General features: G+C 43.2%; 1 protein-coding gene across 1 annotated transcript in view; it reads right to left on the reverse strand.

Annotated features, from left to right (window-relative positions):
- SPAG17 (sperm associated antigen 17) overlaps positions 1-22931 on the reverse strand; it is a 1900597-nt gene that overhangs the window by 250099 nt on the left and 1627567 nt on the right. The window contains exon 42 of the mRNA XM_086935838.1: positions 7435-7488. Within this exon, the coding sequence (XP_086791964.1) occupies positions 7435-7488 (54 nt within the window). The remainder of the gene's footprint in view (positions 1-7434; positions 7489-22931) is intronic.

Genomic DNA, 22931 nt, shown 5'->3' on the forward strand with positions numbered 1-22931 from the left:
CACCAATATACTCGCTAATCTTTGTAGCAGACCACCAATATACTCAGCTGATCTTTGTAGCAGACCACCAATATACTCGCTAATCTTTGTAGCAGACCAACAATATATTCTGCTGATCTTTGTAGCAGACCACCAATATACTTGCTGATCTTTGTAGCAGACCACCAATATACTCGCTAATCTTTGTAGCAGACCAACAATATACTCGCTGATCCTTGAAGCAGACCACCAATATTCTCTGCGGATCTTTGTAGCAGACCACCAATATACTCAGCTGATCTTTGTAGCAGACCACCAATATACTCGCTAATCTTTGTAGCAGACCAACAATATACTCTGCTGATCTTTGTAGCAGACCACCAATATACTCGCTGATCTTTGTAGCAGACCACCAATATACTCGCTGATTTTTGTAGCAGACCACCAATATACTCGCTGATCCTTGAAGCAGACCACCAATACACTCTGCTGATCTTTGTAGCAGACCACCAATACACTCTGCTGATCTTTGTAGCAGACCAACAATATACTCGCTGATCTTTGTAGCAGACCACCAATATACTCGCTAATCTTTGTAGCAGACCACCAATATACTCAGCTGATCTTTGTAGCAGACCACCAATATACTCGCTGATCCTTGAAGCAGACCACCAATATACTCTACTGATCTTTGTAGCAGACCACCAATATACTCGCTGATCTTTGTAGCAGACCACCAATTTACTCGCTGATTTTTGTAGCAGACCACCAATATACTCGCTGACCCTTGAAGCAGACCACCAATACACTCTGCTGATCTTTGTAGCAGACCACCAATACACTCTGCTGATCTTTGTAGCAGACCAACAATATACTCGCTGATCTTTGTAGCAGACCACCAATATACTCGCTAATCTTTGTAGCAGACCACCAATATACTCAGCTGATCTTTGTAGCAGACCACCAATATACTCGCTGATTCTTGAAGCAGACCACCAATATACTCTGCTGATCTTTGTAGCAGACCACCAATATTCTCTGCGGATCTTTGTAGCAGACCACCAATATACTCGCTAATCTTTGTAGCAGACCAACAATATACTCTGCTAATCTTTGTAGCAGACCAACAATATATTCTGCTGATCTTTGTAGCAGACCACCAATATACTCGCTGATCTTTGTAGCAGACCACCAATATACTCGCTGATCCTTGAAGCAGACCACCAATATTCTCTGCGGATCTTTGTAGCAGACCACCAATATACTCGCTAATCTTTGTAGCAGACCACCAATATACTCTGCGGATCTTTGAAGCAGACCACCAATATACTCTGCGGATCTTTGTAGCAGACCACCAATATACTCAGCTGATCTTTGTAGCAGACCACCAATATACTCGCTGATCTTTGTAGCAGACCACCAATATACTCGCTGATCTTTGTAGCAGACCACCAATACACTCTGCTGATCTTTGTAGCAGACCAACAATATACTCTGCTGAGCTTTGTAGCAGACCACCAATATACTCTGCTGATCTTTGTAGCAGACCACCAATATTCTCTGCGGATCTTTGTAGCAGACCACCAATATACTCTGCGGATCTTTGTAGCAGACCACCAATACACTCAGCTGATCTTTGTAGCAGACCACCAATATACTCTGCGGATCTTTGTAGCAGACCACCAATATACTCTACTGATCTTTGTAGCAGACCACCAATATACTCTACTGATCTTTGTAGCAGACCACCAATATACTCTGCGGATCTTTGTAGCAGACCACCAATACACTCAGCTGATCTTTGTAGCAGACCACCAATATACTCTGCAGATCTTTGTAGCAGACCACCAATATACTCTGCGGATCTTTGTAGCAGACCACCAATATACTCTGCGGATCTTTGTAGCAGACCACCAATATACTCTACTGATCTTTGTAGCAGACCACCAATCTACTCTGCGGATCTTTGTACCAGACCACCAATACACTCAGCTGATCTTTGTAGCAGACCACCAATATACTCTGCGGATCTTTGTAGCAGACCACCAATATACTCGCTAATCTTTGTAGCAGACCACCAATATACTCTACTGATCTTTGTAGCAGACCACCAATATACTCGCTGATCTTTGTAGCAGACCACCAATATACTCTACTGATCTTTGTAGCAGACCACCAATACACTCTGCTGATCTTTGCAGCAGACCACCAATACACTCTGCTGATCTTTGTAGCAGACCAACAATATACTCTACTGATCTTTGTAGCAGACCACCAATATACTCTACTGATCTTTGTAGCAGACCACCAATATACTCTGCTGATCTTTGTAGCAGACCACCAATATACTCGCTAATCTTTGTAGCAGACCAACAATATACTCTGCTGATCTTTGTAGCAGACCACCAATATACTCTGCTGATCTTTGTAGCAGACCACCAATATACTCTACTGATCTTTGTAGCAGACCACCAATATACTCTGCTGATCTTTGTAGCAGACCACCAATATACTCGCTGATCTTTGTAGCAGACCACCAATATACTCGCTGATCTTTGTAGCAGACCACAAATATACTCGCTGATCTTTGTAGCAGACCACCAATATACTCTGCTGATCCTTGAAGCAGACCACCAATATACTCGCTGATCTTTGTAGCAGATCACCAATATACTCGCTGATCTTTGTAGCAGACCACCAATATACTCTGCTGATCCTTGAAGCAGACCACCAATATACTCGCTGATCTTTGTAGCAGACCGCCAATATACTCTGCTGATCTTTGTAGCAGACCACCAATATACTCTGCTGATCTTTGTAGCAGACCACCAATATACTCTGCTGATCTTTGTAGCAGACCACCAATATACTCGCTAATCTTTGTAGCAGACCACCAATATACTCTGCGGATCTTTGTAGCAGACCACCAATATACTCTGCGGATCTTTGTAGCAGACCACCAATACACTCTGCTGATCTTTGTAGCAGACCACCAATACACTCTGCTGATCTTTGTAGCAGACCACCAATATATTCGCTGATCTTTGTAGCAGACCACCAATATACTCGCTAATCTTTGTAGCAGACCACCAATATACTCAGCTGATCTTTGTAGCAGACCACCAATATACTCGCTAATCTTTGTAGCAGACCAACAATATACTCTGCTGATCTTTGTAGCAGACCACCAATATACTCTACTGATCTTTGTAGCAGACCACCAATATACTCTGCTGATCTTTGTAGCAGACCACCAATATACTCGCTGATCTTTGTAGCAGACCACCAATATACTCGCTGATCTTTGTAGCAGACCACAAATATACTCGCTGATCTTTGTAGCAGACCACCAATATACTCTGCTGATCCTTGAAGCAGACCACCAATATACTCGCTGATCTTTGTAGCAGATCACCAATATACTCGCTGATCTTTGTAGCAGACCACCAATATACTCTGCTGATCCTTGAAGCAGACCACCAATATACTCGCTGATCTTTGTAGCAGACCGCCAATATACTCTGCTGATCTTTGTAGCAGACCACCAATATACTCTGCTGATCTTTGTAGCAGACCACCAATATACTCTGCTGATCTTTGTAGCAGACCACCAATATACTCGCTAATCTTTGTAGCAGACCACCAATATACTCTGCGGATCTTTGTAGCAGACCACCAATATACTCTGCGGATCTTTGTAGCAGACCACCAATACACTCTGCTGATCTTTGTAGCAGACCACCAATACACTCTGCTGATCTTTGTAGCAGACCACCAATATATTCGCTGATCTTTGTAGCAGACCACCAATATACTCGCTAATCTTTGTAGCAGACCACCAATATACTCAGCTGATCTTTGTAGCAGACCACCAATATACTCGCTAATCTTTGTAGCAGACCAACAATATATTCTGCTGATCTTTGTAGCAGACCACCAATATACTCGCTGATCCTTGAAGCAGACCACCAATATTCTCTGCGGATCTTTGTAGCAGACCACCAATATACTCGCTAATCTTTGTAGCAGACCAACAATATACTCTGCTGATCTTTGTAGCAGACCACCAATATACTCTGCGGATCTTTGTAGCAGACCACCAATATACTCTGCGGATCTTTTGTAGCAGACCACCAATATACTGAGCTGATCTTTGTAGCAGACCACCAATATACTCGCTGATCTTTGTAGCAGACCACCAATATACTCGCTGATCTTTGTAGCAGACCACCAATATACTTGCTGATCTTTGTAGCAGACCACCAATATACTCAGCTGATCTTTGTAGCAGACCACCAATATACTCAGCTGATCTTTGTAGCAGACCACCAATATACTCGCTAATCTTTGTAGCAGACCACCAATATACTCGCTGATCTTTGTAGCAGACCACCAATATACTCTACTGATCTTTGTAGCAGACCACCAATATACTCGCTGATCTTTGTAGCAGACCACCAATATACTCTACTGATCTTTGTAGCAGACCACCAATACACTCTGTTGATCTTTGTAGCAGACCACCAATACACTCTGCTGATCTTTGTAGCAGACCAACAATATACTCGCTGATCTTTGTAGCAGACCACAAATATACTCGCTGATCTTTGTAGCAGACCACCAATATACTCTGCTGATCCTTGAAGCACACCACCAATATACTCGCTGATCTTTGTAGCAGACCACCAATATACTCGCTGATCTTTGTAGCAGACCACCAATATACTCTGCTGATCTTTGTAGCAGACCACCAATATACTCGCTGATTTTTGTAGCAGACCGCCAATATACTCTGCTGATATTTGTAGCAGACCACCAATATACTCTGCTGATCTTTGTAGCAGACCACCAATATACTCGCTAATCTTTGTAGCAGACCACCAATATACTCTGCGGATCTTTGTAGCAGACCACCAATATACTCTGCGGATCTTTGTAGCAGACCACCAATATACTCGCTGATCTTTGTAGCAGACCACCAATATACTCTGCTGATCTTTGTAGCAGACCACCAATATACTCGCTAATCTTTGTAGCAGACCACCAATATACTCTGCGGATCTTTGTAGCAGACCACCAATATACTCTGCGGATCTTTGTAGCAGACCACCAATACACTCTGCTGATCTTTGTAGCAGACCACCAATATACTCAGCTGATCTTTGTAGCAGACCAACAATATACTCTACTGATCTTTGTAGCAGACCACCAATATACTCGCTAATCTATGTAGCAGACCAACAATATACTCTGCTGATCTTTGTAGCAGACCACCAATATACTCTGCTGATCTTTGTAGCAGACCACCAATATACTCGCTGATCTTTGTAGCAGACCACCAATATACTCGCTGATCTTTGTAGCAGACCACCAATATACTCGCTGATCTTTGTAGCAGACCACCAATATACTCTGCTGATCTTTGTAGCAGACCACCAATATACTCGCTGATCTTTGTAGCAGACCACAAATATACTCGCTGATCTTTGTAGCAGACCACCAATATACTCTGCTGATCCTTGAAGCACACCACCAATATACTCGCTGATCTTTGTAGCAGACCACCAATATACTCGCTGATCTTTGTAGCAGACCACCAATATACTCTGCTGATCTTTGTAGCAGACCACCAATATACTCGCTGATCTTTGTAGCAGACCGCCAATATACTCTGCTGATATTTGTAGCAGACCACCAATATACTCTGCTGATCTTTGTAGCAGACCACCAATATACTCGCTAATCTTTGTAGCAGACCACCAATATACTCTGCGGATCTTTGTAGCAGACCACCAATATACTCTGCGGATCTTTGTAGCAGACCACCAATACACTCTGCTGATCTTTGTAGCAGACCACCAATATACTCAGCTGATCTTTGTAGCAGACCACCAATATATTCGCTGATCTTTGTAGCAGACCACCAATATACTCGCTAATCTTTGTAGCAGACCACCAATATACTCAGCTGATCTTTGTAGCAGACAACCAATATACTCGCTAATCTTTGTAGCAGACCAACAATATTCTCTGCGGATCTTTGTAGCAGACCACCAATATACTCGCTAATCTTTGTAGCAGACCAACAATATACTCTGCTGATCTTTGTAGCAGACCACCAATATACTCTGCGGATCTTTATAGCAGACCACCAATATACTCTGCGGATCTTTGTAGCAGACCACCAATATACTCTGCTGATCTTTGTAGCAGACCACCAATATACTCTGCGGATCTTTGTAGCAGACCACCAATATACTCTGCGGATCTTTGTAGCAGACCACCAATATACTCTGCTGATCTTTGTAGCAGACCACCAATATACTCACTGATCTTTGTAGCAGACCACCAATATACTCGCTGATCTTTGTAGCAGACTACCAATATACTCGCTGATCTTTGTAGCAGACCACCAATATACTCACTGATCTTTGTAGCAGACCACCAATATACTCAGCTGATCTTTGTAGCAGACCACCAATATACTCGTTAATCTTTGTAGCAGACCACCAATATACTTTGCGGATCTTTGTAGCAGACCACCAATATACTCTGCGGATCTTTGTAGCAGACCACCAATATACTCAGCTGATCTTTGTAGCAGACCACCAATATACTCGCTGATCTTTGTAGCAGACCACCAATATACTCGCTAATCTTTGTAGCAGACCACCAATATACTCGCTAATCTTTGTAGCAGACCACCAATATACTTTGCGGATCTTTGTAGCAGACCACCAATATACTCTGCGGATCTTTGTAGCAGACCACCAATATACTCAGCTGATCTTTGTAGCAGACCACCAATACACTCTGCTGATCTTTGTAGCAGACCACCAATATACTCTGCGGATCTTTGTAGCAGACCGCCAATATACTCAGCTGATCTTTGTAGCAGACCACCAATATACTCTGCGGATCTTTGTAGCAGACCGCCAATATACTCAGCTGATCTTTGTAGCAGACCACCAATATACTCGCTGATCTTTGTAGCAGACCACCAATATACTCGCTGATCTTTGTAGCAGACCACCAATATACTCTGCGGATCTTTGTAGCAGACCACCAATTTACTCGCTGATCTTTGTAGCAGACCACCAATATACTATGCTCATCTTTGTCTCTTAAAGGTACCCAGATCTAATTTTGTGGAAAATCAACCACCCGTCCCTGCAGCAGCCGTCTCTATGCTGTACAACAAAGTGATGCATCTTTCCCTTTCAGCAGAGCTTTGTAACTCCTAGAGTTGAGTGGAGCTACTCCCTGGGCAGGAGTAGCGTTTCTTTTTGAGCCGGCTGACAGGCACTAGCCATGGAAGCACCTCCCAGAAAGCTCCACCCGAAGATTTCTTTAGTTGTTTGTGATAGTAGCCTTTTTTGTTTATTAAAGAACAGCTTACATGGGGACCAACGTGAACAGCCACACACATGCCTATCTTTCTGAATATTGGATTACCTTTCCTGCTCTAACTTTCCTTGCCAGAGCGAAACCTGCATGACTGCTTCCTGACTGCATATGAAGAAAAAAGAAAGAGACATCAACAGCATGTCCATAAGTATACAGCTCTATAAACTAGAAAGATGCAGGTGAGAGCAGACACTAATGCCAGCAGAGTGCTTGGATCACCTATTGGCCTTGCATGCACATACGGATGGACAGAGACACAGTCAGAAACACACGGACACTCACAGATGCACACAGAACACAGAACCAAACATGCTTAAAAGAAAAGAAAGGGAATTCATGGTAAACAGACAAAATATCGACTACAAAATATCGAATGGACATAATATCGAGTCCAGAATATAGGCTGGACAGAATATCGAATAGACAGAATATAGACATCAAAAATATTGTTTTGAAGGTAAGTAATGTAATATAGAATTTTAAAATATAGATAGTCAAAATATCGTAGTACATAATATAGGTTAAGAAAAATATAGAACTTTTAATAATAATTTATAGTGTATTTTATGTGTTAAAAGTGTTTATTTATGTTATAATGTAATTTAATTAATGAATTTAATGTTATTTAAATTTTGCGTAATTTAATTCTGTAGTGGGTTGTGGGTTTATAGGGGAATAGGGTGGGAAGTAATTTAATTATAATTAATTATAATTAATTAAATATGTAAATGTATTTATTGGTATTTGCTTATAATTAATTGTTAATTAATTTTTATTTTTATTTTTATTTTTTTTGTCCTCATAACCACCATATAGACAAAGTACCAAAAGGAATTACAAAAACAGCTGTCTCAGTTTATCTCGTAAACTGGAAGGGACATGAGTCTCCTAGGGGCCATTTTTCCCTCAGCTGTCATCTGTGTTCCAAATAAGCACGAGGTCCGTGATTTACCGAATTTACGGCAAACCTTGGGGTAATTTATGGGGCCGGGCATGAACCGGTTAGCGGCTGTTCCATAGGCACAAAATATTCAAGTACCATAGGAGATCAATCATAGGACCCGGGAAAAAAAAAAAGAGAAAAAAAAAAAACCCCGGAAGAATCAATGGAACCAAGAAAGTAGATACCAAAACGCCCTTTTGCTATGATTGCCAGATCTAGCCAAATCCATACGGGAGGTCTGCAAGACTGAAGATTGCCAATCCCTAAATATAGGGGGTGAAGAGTCTTTCCATTTTCTGCATATCTCCCGTCTTGCGAGCAGCATAGCATAGAATACTAGAAACTTGGCTGGGTTTTGTGGACCTTCAGATACCCCAAATATCACTAAAGGCAGATCTATGGTAACAGGGTTACCCAGTGATCCTGTAAGATAGTTTCTGATGTCCTCCCAGTATTTAGTTAATAGTGGGCATTCAAAGAACATATGTGTGTCTGATGTAGCAGTCAATCCACATCTAGCACAGGACACTAACTCTCCTCCTACGAACTTAGATAACCTAAGAGGGGAGTAATATGCCCTATGGAGGGTAAAGATATGGTTTCTGCGAAGCCAGGATGGTTTAACAATTTTCCACAATAGTTCAAAAGAAGTTATCCAAAGATTTTGCAAGTTTTGATCCATCAGAACTGAGCCCCATGTTGAAACCGGTAGAATAAAATCTCCATCTGACTCCTCCAAGATAAGGTTATACCATTTAGATACTTCCTTTTTTGCTGGCTCGCAGACTACTAGATCAGAAACAAGCTGACTGTGCCCTCCAAGTTTAGGGGTATTCCTATTAGCGGTAGAGTTTTTATAGGCCACAGTCCAACTATGAATATGTAGGTCTTTAAATCTTGAAAGATTGGGGCCGACCTTAGCTTGCAAGTGTTCCAATGAAAGTAAATCCCCCTCGAAGAAGAGGTCTCCCCAGACTTCAAGACCTGCCTGTCTGAGTGGGATAGCTAGAGTATCGTCAAGCCAGGTAGGATTTTCAGGTAGCCCCCACAACGGAGTTTTTTCACAAAAATAATTTAGTTTAATACATTTTGCGACTTCAGCCCAAGTTTTAGCCAGACCTTGTAGAGTCTTCAGTTTAACTTTTTTAAAGAACTTAGGGTTACCAAACTTAAAAAGAAAACCAGAACGATTAATTTTTTCCCCATTCAGCATAGCCATGTACATAAGGTCTACCCCAGAACCTAAAGGAACCTTCAGCAACATTCGTGAATGGGATAATTGAAAGGCCCATGCATACATTTTTAGATCTGGTGCTGCTAATCCACCCTTGTTGCGTCGCCGTCTTACTTTTTTCCAAGCAATACGTGGAAGATGGTTATTCCAAATAAAGGATGAGATGTTGGATTGGAATTTAGTTAAGGTAGTATGATCAAAATGTAAGGGACTAGTATTAAATAAAAAAGAAATTTTAGGGAGAATGGACATTTTTATGAGATTAACTCTACCAAGTAATGAAAGGGGCAAATGTGACCAAGATTGGAGAAGCTTACGGCACTCTTTAAGAACTGAAGACAGATTTACTTGGACAAGTTTATTAATGTCCTTGACTATCGTCAAGCCTAAATATCGCAGTGAATTGCCTACTTGCAACTCAGTTACGGCATTCTCATCATTCCATATAAGCATTTCTGTCTTCGCGGCATTAATCTCATAGCCCGAGATTTGTCCGAATGCGTTAGCTAGTTTCAAAATTTGCCGGAAAAGCAGTGGAGACCTCGGATGTTAATATAAGCACATCATCGGCATATAATGCTAACTTTCTCATCCAACCTTGATAGTAAAAAGGTTTAATGGTGATCTCCTCCCTTAGATGTTGCGCAAAAGGCTCGATGTAAAAATCAAAAAGCAAGGGAGAGAGCGTGCACCCCTGCCGGGTGCCCCTAGAGATGGAAAAAGGGCTCGACAGGTCACCATTAACGAGGAGACAGGCAGATGGATTACTATAGAGGAGACCTATTGTCTTACGGAACCTTTCCCCCACACCAAACTTGGTCAAGGCCTCCGACAGGTATCCCCAATTAACCCTGTCGAAAGCCTTGGTTGCGTCTAGCGTAAGGGCGGCCAATGGTAAGTTATTTGTTGTTGCGATATCTATGGCTCCAATCAGATCGTAAGTTAGTTCGTAAAGTTGTCTCCCTTCCAGAAACCCCTTTTGATCCGAGTGAAGAACCGAGGGGGTGATAGAGGCCAGTCTAGTTGATAAAACTGTGGTAAAGATTTTGTAATCCACATTCATAATGGAAATTGGCCTATAAGAGCCACAAGCCTCTTTAGATTTACCAAGTTTTAAAATAAGGGTGATCGAGGCATTGTCCCATGATAACGGAGGGGTTACTCCTTCTACAAGGATTTGGTTGAACAAAATCATAAGGAAGGGAACAATTTCAGATTCCAAGATGTTATGTCAGTAAAATTTCCAGCTAACTATAACTGGTGTTAAACCTATGGTTTTTTCAGTGAACTTGATAGGTTTTTTAAATGCTAATTCCTAACTATAACTGGTGTGAAACCTATGGTTTTTTCAGTGAATATATATATATATATATATATATATATATATATATATATATATATATATATATATATATCCTACTGGCGGTCGCCAGTAGGTATATATAGTTAGGATTTTTTTAATAGGGATTTCTGAAAATTCTATGTTGAATAACTTTGGCGTTGATGGACGGAATTGGCTGAACTTTTCAGGAAAATGGCACATTTCGTTTCTGAGCGTCCCCTGAAAGTTTGGGGGGGTTTTGTCAAGCGGGGGCCGAGAAAAAAGGGGGGTCCCAAAACGTGTTTTTAACATTGAGTTTTCCATAGGGCGGTTAGACTCACTTTTAGCTCGAACGGCTGAATGTAGCCCAATGTAGCCAAATGTAGCCCAAATATCAGCCAGATGTAGCCCAACTATAGCCCAGTGACAGAATGTCCCAGAGTGTTCTAAAGAACAACTAGAGTGCAAACAGTCTTACTTATGACAAAAGGATGGCACACCTGAAGTCATCTTGATTGGAATAAAGTGTTAACACTTAAAACATTTAATTTGCAAAGGAACAAAATGAGGGGTTTCATTTTGCCATAGAAATGTTATATATATATATACATATATATATATATATATTACCTACTGGCAGTCGCCAGTAGGTATATATAGTAGGATTTTTTTGAATAGGGATTTCTGAAAATTCTATGTTGAATAACTTTGGCGTTGATGGACGGAATTGGCTGAAATTTTCAGGAAAATGGCACATTTTGTTTCTGAGCGTCCCCTGAAAGTTTGGGGGAGGGGGGTTTCGTCAAGCGGGGGCCGAGAAAAAAGAGGGGTCCCAAAACGTGTTTTTAACATTGAGTTTTCCATAGGGCGGTTAGACTCACTTTTAGCTCGAACGGCTGAATGGATTTCCACAAAACTTGGCAACATTGTAGGGACTGGTAGCCAGATGTGCCTTTGCTATGTCTCAAGATATATGCTCCAGTGGTTTTTACGAAAATTAACTTTGAAAAATATATATTGGGCTACATTGGGCTATATATACGTTAGAGCCCAAATGTAGCCCAATGTAGCCCAATGTAGCCCAAAGATGGCCACCAGAGACAAAAAAAAACAAATGTAGCCCAAATATCAGCCAGATGTAGCCCAACTATAGCCCAGTGACAGAATGTCCCAGAGTGTTCTAAAGAACAACTAGAGCGCTAACAGTCTTACTTATGACAAAAGTATGGCACACCTGAAGTCATCTTGATTGGAATAAAGTGTTAACACTTAAAACATTTAATTTGCAAAGGAACAAAATGAGGGGTTTCATTTTGCCATAGAAATGTTATATATATATATACATATATATATATTACCTACTGGCAGTCGCCAGTAGGTATATATAGTTAGGATTTTTTTGAATAAGGATTTCTGAAAATTCTATGTTGAATAACTTTGGCGTTGATGGACGGAATTGGCTGAAATTTTCAGGAAAATGGCACATTTTGTTTCTGAGCGTCCCCTGAAAGTTTGGGGGGGTTTCGTCAAGCGGGGGCCGAGAAAAAAGAGGGGTCCCAAAACGTGTTTTTAACATTGAGTTTTCCATAGGGCGGTTAGACTCACTTTTAGCTCGAACGGCTGAATGGATTTCTATGAAACTTGGCAAAATTGTAGAGACTGTTTGCCCGATGTGCCTTTGCTAGGTCTCAAGATATGTGCTCCAGTGGATTTTGAGAAATTAACTTTCAAAAAAATATATATATCTGTGACAGCGTCCCGGTTAGCGCCCCGGTTCGCGTACCAGACGCGTAACGGAACTTCGCGAGGAGAAGCGGATTGGCTCTCCGGTGACTCTCAACATTCTAAACAGTCCGGTGCGGCCGCCATCTTGTCTCTCGGTAGGATCGAGAGACAAGAGGTGGAAATAAACGAAGGGGGAAATGAATGAAAGGGGCAAGGTAGACCCCTCCTGACCCCCTATGATTGATGTGGTAGCGCTACCCGGTACGCGAACCGGGTAGCTCACCGGTAGCGTAACGGGAGTCCGCCATCTTGTGTTTCGGACGAATTTAGTCACAAGATGGAGGATAAACAATGTTGGGAATGGGAATAAGGGGGCACGGGAGACATATCCTGACCCCCTAGGTTTTCTGAGGGTGGCTGAGGAGGCCCATATATGTAAAAAAACAAAACTTTTTTTTCAAATTTTCGCACGGTTAGCGCCCGGTCCGCGCACCGGGTAGCATTCGGGAATGCGTAACAAGGGGAAAACCAAGGGAAATAGTAAAATAATATTTTAGAGTGCTTTGAGGTAGGGTAGCTCTGAATAGAGCTGTTGTGTTGTGTGGGTGATGTAAGTACCAACATGTAGGTACCAATGAAGAGTCTAAAATTCAATGTACATCGTCTCCTCTGTAGATATTTTGTATGTTCTAATATGAGTTATTTAAATGTAAATGTGTGGAAAAGCACTTCATGCTTTAAAGCAATTGTATTTTTGAACTGATTGTTCTTTCCTCTTAGTCCTCCTCTTTGTTTTTTTCCCCACACTCTTCTTCAGCATGATAGTTGATAAATTTGTTCCCTCAAAAAATGTATATACAAAAAAAATTATATTAAATACATATAAAATATATTTTTCCTTTAAAAGAAGAATCCATTTTACAGCTTTTGATATTTGCTATTAAAAAACCATTGAAATTTACTGAAAAAACCATAGGTTATAGACCATATATAGTTAGGAATTAGCATTTACAAAACCTTGAAAATTCACTGAAAAAACCATAGGTTATAGACCATATATAGTTAGGAATTAGCATTTACAAAACCTTGAAAATTCACTGAAAAAACCATAGGTTATAGACCATATATAGTTAGGAATTAGCATTTACAAAACCTTATTTTACTCACACAAAACCATTGAAATTCGCATATATAGTTAGTTGCACTAACTATATATCGCGCACCCGCAATCCACTGCTGATCATGTCACATATTACATCATTCATGACATGGTCAGTGACATCACTGATGACATCACTGATGACATCTCAAATGACATCACTGATGGCATCACTGATGACAACATTCAGTGACTGTATGTTTCTGTAAAGTTAAAATATGTCTTACATATTGAAGAATGAGTGGTTGTATAAGTGTCTGGATGAAGGATTTAGTAGGTGCATGACTGACTGTATGAGTGAGTGATTAAATGTGTCTCACTGAGTGCATGGGTTAGTGACTAAACTGTCTTAATTTGTGCATCATTATGTCTGTTGTTCTGTAAACTGCTGCATGTGTTGATCAGTAGCTATATGAGTAACTATATGGGTTATTGATTGGTTGCCCAAGCATTTGTATGGGAGACTGAGTGTGTGTGTGGGTGGCTGGGAGGTGTATGACTCTGTGCATAGATGTGTGAGCAGTTGATTCACTAGATGTATGGGTTCAAAAGTGCATGTGGAAACAGCTGTATGGGCGGTTGACTGTGTGCATGAGTGTATTGGTGAGTGAATGGATATCTCAGTGCTACATGTCAAAGTAAGTACATATGTAAAACACAGTACATGTGAGAGTTGACATATATAAATAACTGTGCATAAGAGACAGTGAATGTGTGAGTGGCTGTATGGATCATTGTGAACTTGTATCAGGGATTGTATAAGAGAGTAAATATGTGTTAGTATATGTTTGAATAAGTAAGGTATTTATAACTGTATAGTTGAGGAAATGGAGGTGTGATTGATTCTTTGCATGACTGACTAGGTGTGTGAGTAACTCCATGGATGAGTGACAGTCTGTGAGTGTCTGTTTACACTGAGTGTATCTAAGGTTATATTAGAGTCTGAAGAGGTTCATCGTATTATCACATGAATGATGTCATCAGTGATGTGATCAGTAATGTCAAATGAGATGTCATCAGTGATGTCATTTGAGATGTCATCAGTGATGTCATTTGAGATGTCATCAGTGATGTCACTGACCATGTCATGAATGATGTAATATGTGACATGATCAGCAGTGGATTGCGGGTGCGCGATATATAGTTAGTGCAACTAACTATATATGCGAATTTCAATGGTTTTGTGTGAGTAAAATAAGGTTTTGTAAATGCTAATTCCTAACTATATATGGTCTATAACCTATGGTTTTTTCAGTGAATATATATATATATATATATATATATATATATATATATATATATATATATATATATATATATATATATATATATATATAGTAGTTGCATATTGCCACCAGTGTTGTGCGAGCAATGAATAGTACATCTGGCCTTTAGTTAGGGATGCTTGCAACACACACATGACCTCAAAAGCTTCTTGAAATGATGCTGTCGCTTTCCAATTTTTACAGGTTTACAGGGACTCAGCCCAAGTGTCTACTGTTCAAGCACCCTCCTCATCTCCTACCTGTACCACACTAACCATTCCAACCCCGCTCCCAAATGATGCTACTGCCATGTATGGGTGGAACATGACACGTGCTTAAGGATGGGTGCTCTAAAGGAGAAGGAACCAGAGCGAAGAGCGTTGCAATCATGATGGTAATTTTTCCTAACTCTGGGGTTGTATTCTCTTGTATCGATGATGACATTCCTGTACATCCCTTGTATCAATGATGACAGTCCTGTGCATCCCTTGTATAGATGGCGACGTTCCTGTACATCCCTTGTATCGATGATGACAGTCCTGTGCATCCCTTGTATAGATGGCGACGTTCCTGTACATCCCTTGTATCGATGATGATATTCCTGTACATCCCCTGTATCAATGACGACGTTACAATGCATCGCTTGTATCGATGACTATGTTCCTATGCATCCCTTGTATCGATGACTATGTTCCTATGCATCCCTTGTATAGATGACGACGTTCCTCTACATCCCTTGTATCGATGACAACGTTTCTGTACATCCCTTTGTTGTATCCTGCTTCTCCCTGCTCTTCTCTCTTTCTTGTCCTTTCTTAGTCTCTTGTACTCTGCTGCTCGGCCTGTCTCTATGGTGTCATCCTTAGCTCTATCTGTGTATCTTGAAGTGTACTGTCAGTTACCTTGGAGGCTGAGCAGCAGGGCAGCTGCTCCCGGTGGGGCCTATATCTTAACCTTTACTGGAACCTGGATTACTACCTTATCTAAATGCTGTACTTGATTATTTGATTACCAAGAATAAACATACATCCTGACACAGCAAATAAGGTTCCATCTTTCATTTATTGGATGTTACACTGGCGACGAGGATGGGACACCCTTGTATCGATGATGACATTCCTGTACATCCCTTGCATCGATGACTATGTTCCTATGCATCCCTTGTATCAATGACTATGTTCCTATGCATCCCTTGTATTGATGATGACGTTCCTCTACATCCCTTTTATCGATGATGACGTTTCTGTACATCCCTTGTATCGATGAAGACATTTCTGTACATCCCCTGTATCAATGATGATGTTCCTATGCATCCTTTGTATCGATGACAACGTTCCTCTACATTCCTTGTATCCATGACGACGTTTCTGTACATCCCTTGTATTGATTATGACATTCCTGTACATCCCTTGTATCGATGACGATGTTCCTATGCATCCCTTGTATTGATGACGACATTCCTCTACATCCCTTGTATTGATGACGACATTTCTGTACATTCCTTGTATTGATGATGACATTCCTGTACATCCCTTGTATCGATGACTATGTTCTTATGCATCCCTTGTATCGATGACGACGTTCCTCTACATCCCTTGTATCGATGACGACGTTTCTGTACATCCCTTGTATTGATGATAACATTCCTGTACATCCCTTGTATCGATGACTGTGTTCCTATGCATCCCTTGTATCGATGACGACGTTTCTCTACATCCCTTATATTGATGACGATGTTTCTGTACATCCCTTGTATCAATGATGACATTCCTGTACATCCTTTGTATCAATGACGAAGTTCCTCTACATCAAATGTATCGATGACAACGTTCCTATGCATCCCCTGTATCGATGACGACGTTCGTCTACATCGCTTGTATCGATGAAGACGTTCCTCTACATCCCTTGTATCGATGACGACGTTCCTCTACATCCTTTGAATAGATGACGACGTTCCTATGCATCCCTTGTATCGATGACAATGTTCCTGTGCAACCCTTGTATCGATGACGACGTTTCTGTACATCCCTTGTATCGATGATGACATTCCTGTGCATCCCTTGTATCGATGACAACGTTCCTGTACATCCCTTGTATCGATGACAACGTTCCTGTACATCCCTTGTATCAATGATGATGTTCCTATGCAACCCTTGTATCAATGACAAAGTTCTTCTGCATCCCTTGTATCGATGACGACCTTCCTATGCAACCCTGGTATCAATGACGATGTTCCTGTGCAACCCTTGTATCGATGACGACATTTCCGTGCATCCCTTGTATCGATGACGACGTTCATATGCAACCCTTGTATCAATGACGACGTTCCTATGCAACCCTTGTATCGATGACGACGTTCCTGTAAATCCCTTGTTGTATAGATGCTGACATTCCTGTACATCCTTTGTATCAATGACAACGTTCCTGTGGATCCCTTGTATCGATGACAGTGTTACTGTACATCCCTTGTTGTATTGATGCAGAAGTTCCTGTACATTCCTTGCATCTATGACAACTCATGTGGAGCAGTGCAGTAACTAAATGTGGAGAGTCTGAGGGTCACACAAAGAGCCGCATGAGGAGCGGTGCAGTAACTAAATGTTGGGAGTCTGAGGGATGCACTAGGCAGACCCTCCAGCTTATCGCGATTTCGCGATTTGCAAAAAAATCGCGAAATCGGCCGATCTCGGGAAATGCCGCGATATTAGGCAAAAAGCCCGCGAAATTTGCCGTTTTCGCCCGAGCGCCGTCTTTCACCTGCCCGTTTCCGCCTTAAAAGAGATGGCGTGAGGCACCCATGGTTCCCATTCCCCCCAGGATTGACCCAGGATTGATTTGCGGCGTGTGAGAAGAGAAGGAGCCAGGAGGTCGAGGGCGGTGGCCGAGCGAGCGAGGGAGAAGACCAGCACCACACCAGCAAGAGGGGGAGAGAGCACGAAGCGGCAGCGACACGAAGACTCTTCCTCAGAGAGCAGGAGGAAAGCCGGCCGGAGAACAGGACACAGGTACGTCCGTCCTTCACGCTGGTGGGGGCCCGCCGCACACACAGGGGAGAGCGCTGCCCGGGTGGGAGGGGGGCAGACGGAGATGTGGCCGACCGGCCCCCGGCCTGGGCTGCGTGTTTAAGGCCGCGGGTAAAACATCCAGGCTTCTCTCTTGACTTGTGCTGCAATACTATCATGCTTGCTTGTTAAAAAGCAATTTACCTATAGCAACCCGATCACCAGTTTCTATATTGATAGGACATAGTTTCTGTGGGTATGGATTTATATAATATAAATCCATACCCACAGAAACTATGTCCTATCAATATAGAAACTGGTGATCGGGTTGCTATAGGTAAATTACTTTTTAACAAGCAAGCATCAGCGCCACATGTATGATATTTACTGGGCTGGCTTCACATTTTCTGACGTTTCTGTGGGCAACTTTACATTATGAATGCATCCGTATCCTACATCTATTTTCATTTTTGTTAAATGTCCTTTTCACACCAAATCTGCGCTGTCCTTGGCATTAATCAATTCTCAAGTTGTCCGTCTTTATAAATTATGTATTTTGTGACTCGGCATTGTTGTTTCCATGCTGGCTGTAAGGCTCGGTGCGCTGGTGTTTGTTAGAAGGCCACCTCGAGTGCTTAACCGTTTACACAAGAAGTAAACATGTACTTTGTCTGGCTTTAACTTATGAACTTATTAAGTTAAAGCCAGACAAGGTAAATGTTTACTTTTTGTGTAAACGGAGGGAAAATGAATGTTGTGAGTGGACAGGAAAGACAGTAAAACATTAAGTGTCTAAATAACATTTTACATTTATTCTTGGAGTAATTATACAGGATTTTTACATGTTTCACCACGCTGCTTCCCGACTATGGCTTTCTATTTATGTTACTGTTCAATGTTAGACTTGTACTCCCACGCATTTGGCTATTCATCTTCTCTGCTCGTCTCCCTGGCCTCTCTTCTTCATCATTATTTCGTAAATCGCTCCCACTTCATCTCCAGTGTGTTACCACGCAGAATACTGAATATATCTGTGTTTGGTGTTGCAAAAAAACCAAAATAAAATGCCGCTAAATGCCGCTAAATTTCCATTTTTGTGCCGCTAAATTTTCATTTTTGTGCCGCTAAATTTGCCAATCCATGCCGCTATATCCTGGGGGGTCTGACTAGGGAAGCATGAGGAGCGGTGAAGTAACTAAATGTTGAGAGTCTGAGGGTCGCACAAGAGCCGCATGCAGAGCGGTGCAGTAACTAAATATGGAGAGTTTGAGAGTCACACAAGAGCCGCATGAGGAGTGGTGCAGCAACTAAATGTGGAGAGTCTGAGGGACACACTAGAGGTGCATAAGGAGCGGTGGAGCAACTAAATGTTGAGAGTCGGAGGGACACACTAGAGTTGCATGAGGAGCGGTGCAGCAACTAAATGTTGAGAGTCTGAGGGACACACTAGAGTTGCATGAGGAGCGGTGCAGCAACTAAATGTGGAGAGTCTGAGGGTCACACAAGAGACGCATGAGGAGCGGGGCAGCAACTAAATGTGGAGAGTGTCAGGGTTGCAGTAGAGCTGAATGAAGAGCGGAGCAGCAACTAAATGTGTAGAGTCTGATGGTCACACAAGAGCTGCATGAAGAGAGGTGCAGTAACTAAATGTGGAGAGTCTGAGGGTCGCACAAAAGCTGCATGAGGAGCGGTACAGCAACTAAATGGGGAGAGTCTGAGAGAGTCACACAAGAGCCGCATGAGGAGTGGTGCAGCAACTAAATGTGGAGAGTCTGAGGGTCGCACTAGAGGTGCATGAAGAGCGAAGCAGCAACTAAATGTGTAGAGTCTGAGAGTCACACAGGAGCTGCCTGAGGAGAGGTGCAGTAACTAAATGTGGAGAGTCTGAGGGTCACACAAGAGCCGCATGAGGAGCGGTGCAGCAACTAAATGTGGAGAGTCTGAGGGACACACTAGAGGTGCATAAGGAGCGGTGGAGCAACTAAATGTTGAGAGTCGGAGGGACAAACTAGAGTTGCATGAGGAGCGGTGCAGCAACTAAATGTTGAGAGTCTGAGGGACACACTAGAGTTGCATGAGGAGCGGTGCAGCAACTAAATGTGGAGAGTCTGAGGGTCACACAAGAGACGCATGAGGAGCGGTGCAGCAACTAAATGTGGAGAGTGTGAGGGTTGCAGTAGAGCTGCATGAGGAGCGGAGCAGCAACTAAATGTGTAGAGTCTGATGGTCACGCAAGAGCTGCATGAGGAGAGGTGCAGTAACTAAATGTGGAGAGTCTGAGGGTTGCACAAAAGCTGCATGAGGAGCGGTGCAGCAACTAAATGTTGAGAGTCTGAGGGTCACACTAGAGGTGCATGAGGAGCGGTGCAGTTACTACATTTAGAGAGTGTGAGGGTCATACAAGAGCCGCATGAGGAACGGTGCATTAACTAAATGTGGAGAGTCTGAGGGTCGCATAAGAGCTACCTGAGGAGAGGTGCAGTAACTAAATGTGGAGAGTCTGAGAGTCACACAAGAGCCGCATGAGGAGCGGTGCAGCAACTAAATGTGGAGAGTCTGAGGGTCGCACTAGAGGTGCATGAAGAGCGAAGCAGCAACTAAATGTGTAGAGTCTGAGGGTCACACAAGAGCTGCATGAGGAGAGGTGAGTAACTAAATGTGGAGAGTCTGAGGGTCACACTAGAGGTGCATGAGGAGCGGTGCAGCAACTAAATGTTGAGAGTCTGAGGGTCACACAAGAGACGCATGAGGAGCGGTGCAGCAACTAAATGTGGAGCGTCTGAGGGTTGCAGTAGAGCTGCATGAGGAGCGGAGCAGCAAGTAAATGTGTAGAGTCTGAGGGTCACACAAGAGCTGCATGAGGAGAGGTGAGTAACTAAATGTGGAGAGTCTGAGGGTCACACAAGAGCTGCATGAGGAGCGGAGCAGCAACTAAATGTTGAGAGTCTGAGGGTCACACAAGAGCCGCATGAGGAGCGGTGCAGCAACTAAATGGGGAGAGTCTGAGAGTCACACAAGAGCCGCATGAGGAGCGGTGCAGCAACTAAATGTGGAGAGTCTGAGGGTCACACTAGAGTTGCATGAGGAGCGGTGCAGCAACTAAATGTGGAGAGTGTGAGGGTTGCAGTAGAGCTGCATGAGGAGCGGAGCAGCAACTAAATGTGTTGAGTCTGAGGGTCACACAAGAGCTGCATGAGGAGAGGTGCAGCAACTAAATGTTGAGAGTCTGAGGGACACACTAGAGTTGCATGAGGAGCGGTGCAGCAACTAAATGTTGAGAGTCTGAGGGTCACACAAGAGACACATGAGGAGCGGTGCAGCAACTAAATGTGGAGCGTCTGAGGGTTGCAGTAGAGCTGCATGAGAGGCGGAGCAGCAAGTAAATGTGTAGAGTCTGAGGGTCACACAAGAGCTGCATGAGGAGCGGAGCAGCAACTAAATGCTGAGAGTCTGAGGGTCACACAAGAGCCGCATGAGGAGCGGTGCAGCAACTAAATGTGGAGAGTCTGAGGGTCGCACTAGAGGTGCATGAAGAGCGAAGCAGAAACTAAATGTGTAGAGTCTGAGGGTCACACAAGAGCTGCATGAGGAGAGGTGCAGCAACTAAATGTGTAGAGTCTGAGGGTCACACAAGTGCTGCATGAGGAGAGGTGCAGTAACTAAATGCGGAGAGTATGAGACTCACACAAGAGCCGCATGAGGAGAGGTGCAGTAACTAAATGTGGAGAGTCTGAGGGTCACAAAAGAGCTGATTGAGGAGCGGTGCAGTAACTAAATGTGGAGAGTCTGAGAGTCACACAAGAGCCGCATGAGGAGAGTTGTAGCAACTAAATGTGGAGAGTCTGAGGGTCACACTAGAGCTGCATGAGGAGAGTTGTAGCAACTAAATGTGGAGAGTCTGAGGGTCACACAAGAGCCGCATGAGGAGAGTTGTAGCAACTAAATGTGGAGAGTCTGAGGGTCACACTAGAGCTGCATGAGGAGTGGGCAGTAACTAGATGTGGAGAATCTGATGGTTGCACAAGAGCTGCATGAGGAAATGTGCAAGTACCAAATGTGGTGTCTGAGGGTTGCTGTTAGAAATGGGATCCCTGGCTGGCCAGGGCTTGCGCCAAAGTCAGTCAGAGACCACCACTCCTAAGTCAGGGCAAGGGAGTTACATGCCAAGATAACCCCTGCTCACCCTCTAGGTAACGTGGCGCGAGCAGCAAGGCTAAACTTGGAGGTGATATGAGTTAAGTATTTGCGCACGCACCCCAGCAACAACACCCAAGGCCCACCACAAAGGAAACTCCACACGGTTATATATAAAAATAGCCTTTGTATTACACCAAAACACATTAGATAAAACACACACTTTACAATGTGCCAACAGGCACGGGCAGAATTTACAAGGGATATGTACAAGACAGAGCCACCTGGACCACTGTCAGGAATCAGCACTTTTAGAACTTAGAATACAATACTTGTAGGCCTAGAACTTAGAACATAGAGCCTACGGACAGTACCTCCCGACCTGGTTGCAGGGATAATGCGAGTGACCTCCTTAGTAAACTTGAGCGGGCGGCCCAGCGAAGCGGCACGACTCAGGGGCGAGTGGTGCGGCTCGAGGCTTGAGCGGGCGGCCGGCAAGGTACAAGCGTTTCTCTGGGGCGACCAATGTGTGCGGCTCAGAGGGGGGGGGCAGGATGCGGGCGGCCCAGCGAAGCGGCGCGGCTCAGGGGAGAGCGGCGCGGCTCGAGGCTTGAGCGGGCGGCCAGGCACGAGCTGCCGAGGGGAGTGAGCGAGGCACACTTCAGGCGAGGCCCCAGGGGCCCAAGGGAGATCAGACAAGTCCCTGCAATTTGTCAGGGAAGGCACAATAGAGTCCACTGGTCCTGGGACTCTGGTCAGGGG

This window comes from Lissotriton vulgaris, chromosome 8 (assembly GCF_964263255.1).
Source record: "Lissotriton vulgaris chromosome 8, aLisVul1.2, whole genome shotgun sequence".
In the NCBI taxonomy this organism is placed as follows: domain Eukaryota; kingdom Metazoa; phylum Chordata; class Amphibia; order Caudata; family Salamandridae; genus Lissotriton; species Lissotriton vulgaris.